This window comes from Neolamprologus multifasciatus, chromosome 6 (assembly GCF_963576455.1).
Source record: "Neolamprologus multifasciatus chromosome 6, fNeoMul1.2, whole genome shotgun sequence".
Classification (NCBI taxonomy): domain Eukaryota; kingdom Metazoa; phylum Chordata; class Actinopteri; order Cichliformes; family Cichlidae; genus Neolamprologus; species Neolamprologus multifasciatus.
Window position 1 is genome coordinate 2,167,615 of NC_140444.1, and position 13,005 is coordinate 2,180,619.

Consider the following 13,005-nt stretch of genomic DNA (forward strand, 5'->3'; position numbering starts at 1 on the left):
GCTTTGATGTTCAGGTCGATGCTACCTGTCCAGGTAACATCAACATGCTGAAACTTGCACAGTGGGAATATGATCCCATGTTGTTCACTTCACTTGTCAGTGGTTTTAATGTAGTGTTGGGTCTGCGTTAATAACTCCTTTCTTTTATTCAATTCAATTCAATTTTATTTATATAGCGCCAAATCACAACAAAAGTCGCCTCAAGGCGCTTCATAGATACAGATATAAACCCAACAATCATATGACCCCCTATGAGCAGCACTTTGGCGACAGTGGGAAGGAAAAACTCCCTTTTAACAGGAAGAAACCTCCGGCAGAACCAGGCTCAGGGAGGGGCGGGGCCATCTGCTGTGATTGGTTGGGGTGAGAGAAGGAAGACAGGATAAAGACATGCTGTGGAAGAGAGACAGAGGTTAATAACAGATATGATTCAATACAGAGAGGTCTGTTAACACATAGTGAGTGAGAAAGGTGACTGGAAAGGAAAAACTCAATGCATCATGGGAATCCCCCGGCAGCCTACATCTATTGCAGCATAACTAAGGGAGGATTCAGGGTCACCTGGTCCAGCCCTAACTATATGCTTTATCAAAAAGGAAAGTTTGAAGCCTAATCTTGAAAGTAGAGATAGTGTCTGTCTCCTGAATCCAAACTGGAAGCTGGTTCCACAGAAGAGGGGCCTGAAAACTGAAGGCTCTGCCTCCCATTCTACTTTTAAATACTCTAGGAACAACAAGTAGACAGGTCTCAGACCTTTTTCCCTGTTGGACGATTCAGCTGTTGCACTCTCGTGAACAACACTTTACACGTTACAGGCCATACTGAGCAGCATCTGATTAGTGATAGTCCAAACTTCTGTGCCACAATCTATTTTTCAACACGATGTTTTACTTGCTTCCCACATACACAGCAGCTACTGCCCCGTCCTCTAATTAGCGAACATGCAGGGCTACGTTTTCTGTAAAAATAGTTCCCTCAGAGAAATGGAAATTCTTTGAACATCTTCCAGATTGTCACAGTGGGTTCCCACTGAATAACCCTCCAATGTATTTAATGATAAGATGTGAAAAAACTGACGGAGTACAACAAAGAAAACCGAACTTATTTGCTGCTTTTTTTAGTGTCGAAGATAAAATGCTATAGCTTTACATTTGTTCCTTTTTCTATAGTTAGTGTTGGCTCATGAGACTGCAGGATGTCTCTGCACCTTCAGTGCGATGCGTGGCTAGTCTGTGTCTTTGTGTCAATGAAATAACGCTGCTTCCATTTTTCTATCTGTCCTCCTTTGTTATATAGTATAAAAAGTCTACACAGGCTTTGTTTTTTTGCACCCTTGCTTGCACCGTGATAAGCGCTAACCTCCAGTGCAGGCTTCACAGCCAGCCAGATAGCATTTGCTTCGCTTGACTTCCTCCAGAACTGGCTCCAGAGACAGATGCACTATGTGAAAGAAAAACGGGCCAATAGGAAATCTTAATGTTTGCTGTCCTGCGTGGAAAAAAAGCCAAAAATAACCCGATGCAAATGGAGATTATTAATAACATTGAAGCGCTTTGAAGAGAGGCAATTATCCCTGTGCGTGTTTAAGATGATGTCGATTTCCTTCTGCATCTGCAGATATTCTTAGAGTCTAATTAGGTGTTGGAATGATGTCATAGTGTACACCTTGGAAATGTCTTTGTCCGGCAAACAACATCCTGAGATGCTTCAAACTTGAGATACTTGAAAATGCTGCTTGATTTGAATCATACAAACCGTCGCTGCTTTATTTATTTACTTCTTATTTTTTATTAATTATCTGACAGCGCAGTCATCATTCAAAACGGCAGGAAATGTTACACCCAGCCAGCTAATGGCAAAAGCAGCAAAAAGTAATGCAAGCAAAAGAAATAAGCTCACAGCTTGCAGGATTTCCATATCACCTGTGCCAGAATATTTTTTGCTTCTGACAAATTATTCCTCCTTTCTGAAGCATTTCTCTAGAATAAACACGGATCCAGAAGGGCTGCGGTTCTGCGAGCATTTGCAGCTGCTTTGCAGACTGCGGTTGTTATGGTAACGTTTCTATCTTAAGTCTTTGAAGCTGAGGTGGGATATAGTGTGCTCGTGTGAAATAGCAGCACCTAAAACTTTCCTTTTGCTTCTTCGGGAGGGCGAACGCACAGCATATATGACAGGTTTATCTCAGTGTGTGGGAAAGGTTACTCCTTCCACAGTTTCAAAGTCCAGCTGGGGCGATAAAGCAGATATGCTCACAGCCCCCCACCAACCACCCTGCAGACTGCTTGATTGGTTTATCAATTGACCTTTATGCCACCTTGCAGCGCCATTGATCCTGGCTCGTTTGAATGCCGTGTTTCCTGCTCAAGCTGAAACTTTTTGTACCAGGAAATGCAAAAGGAACCCAGTGAAGAGCAAAATCTCAAGTACTGCATGAAAAGTAGACCTTTAAATGCAAATATAGAAGGAAAAAAACATATATTATAGGTGCAGTTTTCTCAGGAAAATGCAACAATGCACAATATGTCATTGGGGTTGCACATGAGCCTGACGAGCCCCCCTGCAAATTTAAAAACCCTACAGAAGCAAAATGCTCTTATAGAGAATTACTGGGATGAAAGGTAGATGGAAACTGAGTTTGAGCATAAAAATCACAAGTATGAACCAAAATATATGTAGAATATTTACAACCTGTCAAATTAGATGATATTCTGTCTGTAGGCTTTTCACTAAGGACAACACACACACACACACGGTTTGCTGGTATTAAAAAAGTATTTATTGATCACTGCAGCCTTAAAGATCAATTAGCTGTCATCTTACACAGCGAGCGCCTAATGAGTGCACAGTGATTAATCAAATTTCAAGCCGAATGTTAGAAAATTGATTAGGAATGACTTTAAAGAGCAACGACGATATGAAGGAACGCAGAGGTGTTTTAAGTAGCACACTAAATTCGCAGCCATCACTATAGTTTGACAAGCACTACATTTAAAGTGATTTTAATTAGGCGTTCTGTCTATATGCATCTCAAAGGCTATGCCTGTCTGCTCGGCTCAGAACAACCAGCGAGAAAACAGGAGGAAAGAAAACAAAGCAGACGTGGAAAAGTAAGAGAAATGGGTGGGAGTGGTGTTGGTGGGGCAATCTGGATGTGAGATAAGACAGAAAAGATGAGAGTGAAGGTGAGTAGCAGACTCTTGGGCACATTAGGAAGGGAATATGAGAAACTAGCGGGAGAATAAAGATAAGAGGCATGGGCAAGAGGGGTAAGTAAAACCACGGAAGAACAGTGCAGATAAACAGAGATAAAGGGGCTTTAGTTTGGAGGGAAACACAAAGATTCGGCTGGTGAGGGAGACGAGTCGAGAGAAAGACACAAGAAGGATGGAATAAATGAGAAAAGAGAAAGAGGAGGGGAGAGATGATTCAGTGCGCAGTGGAGACAGGAAGCATGAGAGGCAACATGACAGAGCTGCGAGGGAGCAGAGTGAGTGATGTCCAGAAGGGGCACAGTAACACAGTCTTCTCCCCGACGTGGCCTTGATGAAACTATAACACATCAACAGCTACAGCATACTCTAGCGGTCTGCATTTACATAAGCAAACACAACTCATTCCCTTCCTTTCATCCACTGCTGCCCTTCATCTCCAAAGTGCTGCATGCATTTAATTTGTTTGTAATACTGATTAGATAATTGCAAAATTCAGAGGGGAGCCTCGGCAGAAACCTTGGTTTCTTTGCTCTTATACTGGCGTGGATGTTAAGACCCTTTAGCCTTGAACAGATTTGAGTGCTTTTCTTGTTCTCTTTGTAGCCAGCGCGTTCAGGTGCTTAATGATGGATTTGTGTGCTCTACATGCACATGTGGTATTAGCCGTGCCTGCACTACATGGTGCAAATAGAGGCAGATACTAAAGGTGCGTCTAACGTCGGTTCGAGTGCATTTCCTCTCACGTTATTTCAGGCCGATGTGGAGGTCTGGCACTGTAGCAGTTCTGAGATGGCTCGAGGCTTTCTGCCACACGTCTGACTTGACTTACAGAAACCGTGTACAGATGCTGAAACTGTTAAAGCCAGCGACTCGCCTACAACTCACAGAAATAAGGAATTAAAAGAAATGGACATTAAAATAGGTCAAAACATTTAGTTGTCGTGTTACGGCTGCGGCAGGCAGGGTTAGGTCCCAAACACACAAAAACAAAAGGTTGGACTGAAAAAGGCAAAGACGCAGAATATTACAACAGAGAAAAACAAAACCAACACTGGAAACTAGGAAACACAGAGCTAGGAGTTATCAGGAAACACAGAGAAAACCCGGAGCAATGAGGGAGTATGACGCGACAACGAACGGAGGAAAACACGAGGCTTAAATACACGAGTCAGTAACGAGGGAGTAAAGGAAACAGTAAGGCAACACAGCTGGGACTAATCAGACATAACGAGACGAGGAGAAAGCAAACCTGAATACACTGAACACAGGAAAAAGAACTATCAAAATAAAACAGGAAACATGAGACCGTCACAAAGGCAGGGCAGGGGTGGGCAACTCCAGGCCTCGAGGGCCGGTGTCCTGCAGGTTTTAGATGTGTCCTTGATCCAAAACAGTTGATTCAAATGGCTAAACGGCTTCCTCAACTTGTCCTGTAGTTCTCCAGAGGTCTGGTAACGAACTAATCATGTGATTCAGGTGTGTTGACTCAGGGTGAGATCTAAAACCAGCAGGACACCGGCCCTCGAGGCCTGGAGTTGTCTACGCCTGAACACAGAGACAAGATGTCTGTGAAGGTTCTCAGTCATCCAGGTCATCGTAGTCTAAGGTTCCCATCATCCTTAAAATCTGGGACTGTCCATCAGTTGCTCTTAGAACTGAAGAAGCTTCTCGGATGAGAGAAGAATCCAGACGCTTTTCTTTCCAAGCTCCTTAGACCACGGAGACAAGAGGAACTAAACGTGGAACACGGGGAAGGCACAGTGAGAGAAAACTAGAGACTAGAAACTAAGAATATAACACACCGAGGCAAATAGGGAGAACGTGAATGACGCTAAGAATATTAATCCAGGACCTGAAACACAAATACTGGGTCGCGCTGTGATGTTGGGATAAGTGTCTGTGAAGGTTCTCAGTCATCCAGGTCATTGTAGTCAAAGGAGCTTGCAAAGAAAAGCGTCTGGACTTCTTTAAGTTACTTGAAGACGTTTCACCTTCATCCGAGAAGCTTCTTCAGTTCTAAGGTCAAATGGTGGAGAGTCCCAGATATAAACCTAGTGGGAGTTTCCCCCCACAGAGGGACAAAAGGACCCCCTGATGATCCTCTAATCGCCTGAGCCAAGGTGTGAAACTGGGTGTGGGTCCCAATCAGCCAGAGTTTCAGGTGAGTTCATTGTGAAACCTGGCCCCACCTTATCATGTGATTTCCTGAGGTCAGATGGCCCAGGATGTGAGTGGGCGTTAAGGCGTCTGGGAGGGAACTCAAAACTGGATTATAGATGGCAGAGAGTTGGTGTCGTAAACCACCGCCTCTGTTCAAAGATGGTCGCTCACAGTGGACATAGATGCTTCTTTAGCGAGGATAACAAAAGCTAAACATGACGTTTGGGGCCAGATACTCTCCATGGTTGCTCCACGTCTTTATTTCAACTCTGTCTCCATTTATGGCCCATACACTGTATTTATCCACTTACCATTAAGTTGATGGCTTCATTTTCTGCCAGTCATTCCAAATTGCGACAAAGAATTCAGTGTATTTTTGGTTTTTTTAGCTCAGCTTTGATGTCAAGTTGTAGTTCTGATGCTACCAGATGATATTGTGTCTCATAAACAGCTCTCACCAATTGACAGCGTAATTGCTCAGCCGCTGACATGCTACTGAGAGGCGGGGTAGCTTAATCACTTCTAGATAATGATCGGTTTCAGCTGCCATTTTAGTGTCGACCATCCATGTTTGTTTGCAGACTAAAAGCTTGTTTTCAGATGTGTGAGACTGTCAACGCTGGAGTACCATGACATTTTGAAATCAAAGCCACAGAGAGCTTTTTGTTCCGACTGCAGCGTACAAAACTGATGTCTTTGAAACAGTTTGAGCCAAAGTACAAAAATCTCTGAAGAGCTGTTTGTTGGAAGTTGCGTGTGGTTTGGAAGCAGAGTCCATGTGAAATCTTTTGTTTTCTTTTAACCCTTTAAAGCCGGTCAGAGCTGCACGCTCTGTTTTGCGTAACTATTTTTAAATCCCGGTAGCTCTGCAACCACCTGAGCTAGCGCAATAATTGTTTTTGCATATGAAACCGGAGGAGTTGTACTTACATCTTATGCCATCAGCTTGTCCTCGGTCACAGTTTCCTTCCACATATAGCTTTGCAAAAACTGCATAAAAAGCACTTGCAGCAACAAAAACATAATATTCCAGAAACACGCTTTGCCGATCCGATCAGCTGTTTGTAACACTTCCTACGTTCATCAGCGTGAACTATCGCATGTCCGCCATGACCTGCCCGAAACCGGAAGTGACGTCATTTTCGCGGAAATGTAGTTTTTTACCATCAGGGCCTCATGAGCCTATACTGGTGTTTTTAAAAGTTATCTTTGACTTTATGACTTTCTGTGTGGTTTCTGGGATGCTTAGGACTCATATTGCACTGCTGGAAATAGTTTATTCTGATGCATATGCTGCTTTTTTGCAAATTTGCACTATAATATTTATTTTCGTTTTTCCTGCAGTGTATAAAAATTGGTGTATTTCAAAAATAAAACTATGAAGACACTCAAAATAAATTTCCTGTGGTGGGAAACTATTTTGTGCAACTTTTTTGTATTTACAGTTTTGAGGGATAAGCCTCTTAAATTTCTCTAACTAGAAATATATGTTAAAAAAACAAAAACGATTTTCAATTTTTTTGTCGTTTATTGCACTTTTTTGCAATTTATATAATTACTATGCACTTAATGCAGACATATTATTAAAATTTAGGTTGTAATGGTTGTATTGATGTATAGCAACTTGAAATGCTCCCAAAAATGGCTCCACAGCATGTAAAAATATAATATAAGCTCTGGCGGACTTGGTTCTATGGTAGGTCTTAAAGGGTTAATCTGTTACTTTGATGCCAGTCCCAAGTTTCTGGGAAGTGTTAAAAAGCACAATTAATGGGGAATTAATATAAATTGTTTGCAGGGGAAAGATCAAATCTCGAATGTTGTCTGTTTATTTCCATAAAGGTTGGTTTAGGTAAACTAAAAAAGGCAAGTTGAACCCACCATGTCTTCATTACGACGAGTCAAATGCAGCGTTAGCTTTACCATTCATTGTAATTACTACATTCAGCACGAACGAACACACGCACTGCTATTTATAGAACGTCAGGTTTAATTTAGACTTGATATGCTGCCTTGTGTTTTTACCTGACATCGAAGGTGACGGCTCTTCGGGTCACGATCACAATAAATCTATTGCTCCACAAACGCTTGAGATTTTCTCAGAAAAGCAATTAATAGCATCATTAGCATGCTATGAGCTGAGCCAAATTCAAGACTGTGTTTGGAACTTTGACTCTGTGGATGACGAAAGGGGGACGTTTAGTTCTGCTAATAATATGTTTTCACCACAGTTGGTTAATTGCTGAGGCAACAAGGCGAATCCAAAGGTAATGTGACTGACATTTTGATTCTATAAGCACATCAGCCGGGGACTCACGAGGGGAGAGTGCACTTCAAATACAGACACCCTGTCAAACGTTTCTCGAGTCTGCTGCGGTTTTGTCCTTCCAATACACCCGCCGCCTCAACAAAGGCCGTGAACGCTCGCGAGCAAGTGTGTAAATAAACAGCGACTGGTGTTTTTTGAAATCCACATGCTATTCTTATCCAGGGCTGAGTCTTAATGCATTAAACATTTCTTTAAAAAAACTCTCTTTAACGCTGGCTGAAAAGATGTTTTTGAGACACATAGCAAGATTTGCTTTAGAAATATTTGAAAGGACAAAAGTATTTTCTTTGTTTTTTTTCTCTGCCGGTTGTTCAATGTGAATTTCGAATTCAGACTGTCATGTGGTGATGAGACAACTCGTGTCTGTGTGTGTCACCCCCCCAAGCGGACACAGCCACACATCTCAGAAGCACAAAGCCCGCAGAAGCACGAGCATGCAGCGATGTATGCATGTCTTCTAACAAAGATAAACATGTTAATGCACACGAAGTTTTGCGACGTTGTGGAGCCGAATGGAAGGAATCCATCTTCTTCCTATGCAGCACTGGCCTCTCACTGGACTGCAATCATGTTTGGCCTGAACTGTATGTTCGCATTGTTAGTCGGAGGACCCCTTGGGCATGTGGCACATCTTCACAATTTCCATCCAAGGACCCTGGTGAGCGACTGGCTCGTTCACAGGGCTCGTGGGGAGCGTGAGGCTCGGCCAGAGGTGGAAAGGTCCTTGAAGTCTGCGGGCCTCATGATTTCACGAGTACCACAGGAGGTCAGGGGAGCCAAGAAACTGGTTCTTTACTAAGTTCTGCTTATCTAGCCTCAATTGCTGACTTCTGTCAAAAGAGTCAAGGCCACACCTCCTTCACCCCCTCCCAGCCAAATGACTCAAGTCAGGCCTGTCAGGTTGCTTTAAACAAGCAGAAGCTCGTTGCAGGGAGGGGAATGCTAACAAGAGACATGGATGCTAATGAGAAGGAGCAATAGTCGTTTAGTCAGAAGGAAAACAGTACAGCTACGAGAAACACGTGTGCTGATGGGTGAAAGCAGCATCTTATTATGTAAAAGGAGCTTGGCTCCCGGTGAGGTCGGGTCAAGTGTGTGATAAATCCCAGACAATCGCAGGAGCTCGCTCTCCTATGAAAGAAATCTTTTGACTGCGTTCTGTAACCCAGAGGTGAGCATAAGTAGAGGGACCAGATGGTTAAGTATAATGAACAGTGCTTTTTCTCCTCTGACATTACAGCCCAGCTGTCCCTGAGCAACAGATTTATGATCCTTTACTCCAGAGTGGAGTATCACAGCTGACCACTGATCCTGTCACAGCAAACTAGTCCTTCATCTTGCGATGTGCTCCGAGGACTCGCGCAGTGCTTATCGTAGTGCCCTGCCTGCTGATTATCTCTCCAAAAGAGCCCGGACCAAAGCTGTGAACAGAGACTGTTGGATCAGACTTTTCCACAGGGGCAAGAATGTCAGCGTGCTCCATCAGGTTTGAAGTTTGAAAGTGGCAAACAGCGCTAATTATGCAAAGCACTACTTAGCAACATGCTAACACTTCCAGAGCCTTGTAGTCTTTTCCTAACCAGTGTTGCAGAGTATTCAAAACACCATAAATGGGAATATTTTTATTTATTTTTTTACAGTATGTACCTTTTGAGGAAACAGACTTTTCAGCGATCACCTCAGGGATGCTTCTTGTGTTAAAACGTATTGATTTTTGGGGTCATAAATGATGGGATCATAAGGCTTACAACTGGAGAATAGCTCTTTGAAAAGGAGGCCCTTTTAATCTCTGCATTAATTTTTCACCACAGGTGACAGCAGCTTAAGCTTGATAGGCTAGACAGTCCTCTGCGACATCTCTAGGGATCCTGAGGTGTGCTCAACCCAGACGGGGCACGTTATAACTGCAGCATGTAGTGGTTCTTCTCTCGGGTCTTCTTTCAGTTTGATTTCAAAATAATATCTTTCACAGTGATAACATTCTCCTGTTTGATATACTTAAACAAGCTAAAGCTACTTAAATCTGCATCTTTTTCTTTGAATGTACTTGGAATTATATCAGTAACCACTGACGTAACTAACAACTCTTATAAATGAAACAACTCCAAACTACTGTGACTTTAATAGGATTGCGATTCATTTTATTTGCAATCACTGTGTTTGCAATCAGCAGAGCACTCTGAACAAACTGATGTGTGTCAACACTGGACTTGGAGTGTCGAAGGATCCAGCAGCAAAAACTGAATTCAGTAAAAACTCACAGGCAATCTAGTGCTCTGCCTCTTAAGCCGTCCTCAATCTGCGATGCTGTATCCATGCATTAGTCTCCATTCTGCTACAGTAACGAATTCGTTAATCGCTTTGTCCGCCTCATGAAAAGATTCTAACAATTACATTCCCTCTTTTTCAGGTGATCCTGATCCTAACCAAGCTGTACGATTTTCATATCGGCAGCGTCACTGAGAGCACACTTTGGAGGTGAGTACAAGAGACTTTATCTATAAAATATTTACAAGTAGACGATAGAGCAGGCCGATATGACCAAAAATATTTATCACGATATACATTTGAAAATTTGCGATAATGATATAATTGACACTAGACAAAATACTTCACAACTCCACAACTTTATTAGTGCAAAAAAACCATCAATGTATTTTCACTTAAACAAGCAGCTGTTTTTTATGTGCATTAAAGTTATATAAAAATGTAACAGTGCAAATGCAAATTCGTTGCTGGCATTTCCAGTGGAAACTGGCTGACATATCCTCAGCATAACCATGTATAATATCCACAAAACTTAAAAAGAGGTTATACACACACAATACAGTAACATTATGTTGAAGCACAGTACGTATCACTCCGCGAGGCTCCGCCTACGATAGCCGTAATGCTCCGACAATCCATCAAGCGGTGCAGCTTCGTAGCTTAGCAAAGTCGTACTGAAACATGTGACAGATTTTTGAGCGCCGTGCACATAAAATCGTCTCGAGGTCAGTAAACACAACCAGAGTTCAAACATAAGGCACACGGGATTATAAGGGGCTCTGTCGACTTTCAGAAAAATCAAAGGATTGATTTTAAGTGCGCCGTATTTTCCAAACAACACGGTAATAACGACGGCCTGCTAGCATGCTAGCTACCAAAAATAGTGCTTTGTTGTGTATCCGACGGACAAAAGCTAAACCAGTTCCACACCAGTGAAGCTGCAGCATTTTTACAAACCAGTTCTGGTTCATCGTTTCATTCAACGATCCGCTTTCGCCCTTCTCATTCTCCGTCGCCGCCATGCTTTTTCCACCATGTGCGTATGAAAACAAAGACACTGCACATGCACATTTTATCCATATTCTATCGTCATATTTCATGTTCTTATCATTGCCCCACATTAAACCGGTATTACCGTGAACGGAATGATATGGCCCAGCTAGTAGATGGTTTGAAAGCTGTGGTGTGGCTCTGTGATGATGTTTTTGGCTATTTGATAGTTTAATATAAGCAGCAGGCAGCTAATCTAAGAAAACAGAATTTGTGTTAAACCCACAACACAAACATTTCTCCGTTCTGGCCCTTTAGTTTTGCCCTTTTACACCTTTGAACCATCAGTGTCACATTTCCCACCCATTTCCCTCCGTCCTGTCCTCACCTGCTCCTCTGCTGCTGTGAACACACTGTTCTAGTGTCGTGCAGTCATACGGGGCACTCGGGTGGAGAAGGTTGTTTGCCATGCTCTTGTTCTGAAATATTATCTGATGTACTCAGCTTCTTCACCACGACTGGGAATAAAATAAACACGCGTACACACAAACTCGTGAGACACGAGCGCTTGTAAAGAGGAAAAATACACTGAAAAAAGGATGGCTTACACATCCCTCGTGAGATGAAACGACATGTAGGCGATTTTCAAATCTGGATTGTCATGACGTGTCACATTTTTCAGGAAAACAATGTAAAGGTCGTCTCAGGTAGGTGACCTCGCCAGGTCTGTCAAACTTTCTGCAGATGCCAAATAGGTGTCATAAGAGGAACCGTGTCTGTGGTTTGGAAAACACAGGTGGGACACCTGGGGATTATTTCTACCACCTGTAGCAATGACTTAACAAAGCAGAACTAACTGTCCCAATTTGATGATTTTTCTTAAACTTGATGTTATCTCTGGTTTTTACCAAAACAGTTCCAGACGTATCAAAAAACACACGATTTAAAATTGGACAACATCTTCTCAGACATGTCCAGATGGCTTCCAGCACAGCTGCTATTTTTAGATCGATCCGTTATAATCCCTTCCTGACCTCTTGCACTGTGAACTCTATAATTTCACCACAAACTGGTGCACAGACCAAACATCAACTTGTGTTTCCAACTGGCCTGAGGTTTGGACCGTAAATGGAGCTCCCCCGGAGACCGTCAGTGTAGGATGCTACTGTAATATCCTGAGGGGGTTCAGCAAAACCTGAATGCCTGAAAATAAATAAATCTGAAATGATTTCCACATTGTCCGCTTCCTTAAAATGAAAATGAAGTTGAAACGATCACACTGGAGGTGATCCAGTTCCCATTACAGAGGCACAAGTGCAGGGGAACATGGAGCTCTAAAAATGGCAGCCATGCTGAAAGCTGTCCAGAGGTGGATGTGAAAATAACCTTGAGCGGGACGTTAACCAAATTTAAAGCATTTACATTTTTTCTTTTTTTAAATTTTTATAGGCAAACTGTTTGATCACACTCCTGTGTGTGTGGGAGTCGAATACATTAAGGGGAACTGAAAAGTGCTCACTTGGCACATCACACAAGTAGCATTTTCTAGGTTTGGGTTTGCTTGCATGTTTTGTGGTCTGCTGCACATGCTCAGTAGTGTTTGCCACAGGTTCACACTACGGCCATACACTTTATATTGTGAAGATGTCATAGAAATGACTTTTGTTGGTACTGAAGAGGATGTGTAAGCTCCATGGATTTAAAAAAATGTATGAGCTGTCCCTGTTTGCACTTTAATAGATGCCTCTCTTGTGATTGGCTGTGAGACATATGCATTTTGTTTGTGTAATTTTCAGCACACGACATTCCTAAATTATAGGCTGGATGCTGACATGAAGTCTATCAAAACTGGGAGACTTGTAGCTCGGAGGGATTTAGCTAACGGTGTTTTTGCATGTCATTTTAGTCTGCGGTGAAAGTGGAACGCCCTAATGGCTGCCTTCACATCGACTGCAAAATAAACCGTTCCAAATGAAAAGTTGTTTGTTCACATTCAGCTTTCTTCTTCAGCTCAGATTTGCGTTTTGACTCGCCCGTCTCAGC

At 42.6% G+C, this 13,005-nt stretch overlaps 1 protein-coding gene across 1 annotated transcript in view; it reads left to right on the forward strand.

Annotated features, from left to right (window-relative positions):
• The window catches only part of sorcs3a (sortilin related VPS10 domain containing receptor 3a), a 299,340-nt gene that overhangs the window by 106,524 nt on the left and 179,811 nt on the right, over positions 1 to 13,005 (forward strand). The window contains exon 2 of the mRNA XM_085161986.1: positions 10,115 to 10,182. Coding sequence (XP_085018112.1) covers positions 10,115 to 10,182 — 68 coding nt within the window. The remainder of the gene's footprint in view (positions 1 to 10,114; positions 10,183 to 13,005) is intronic.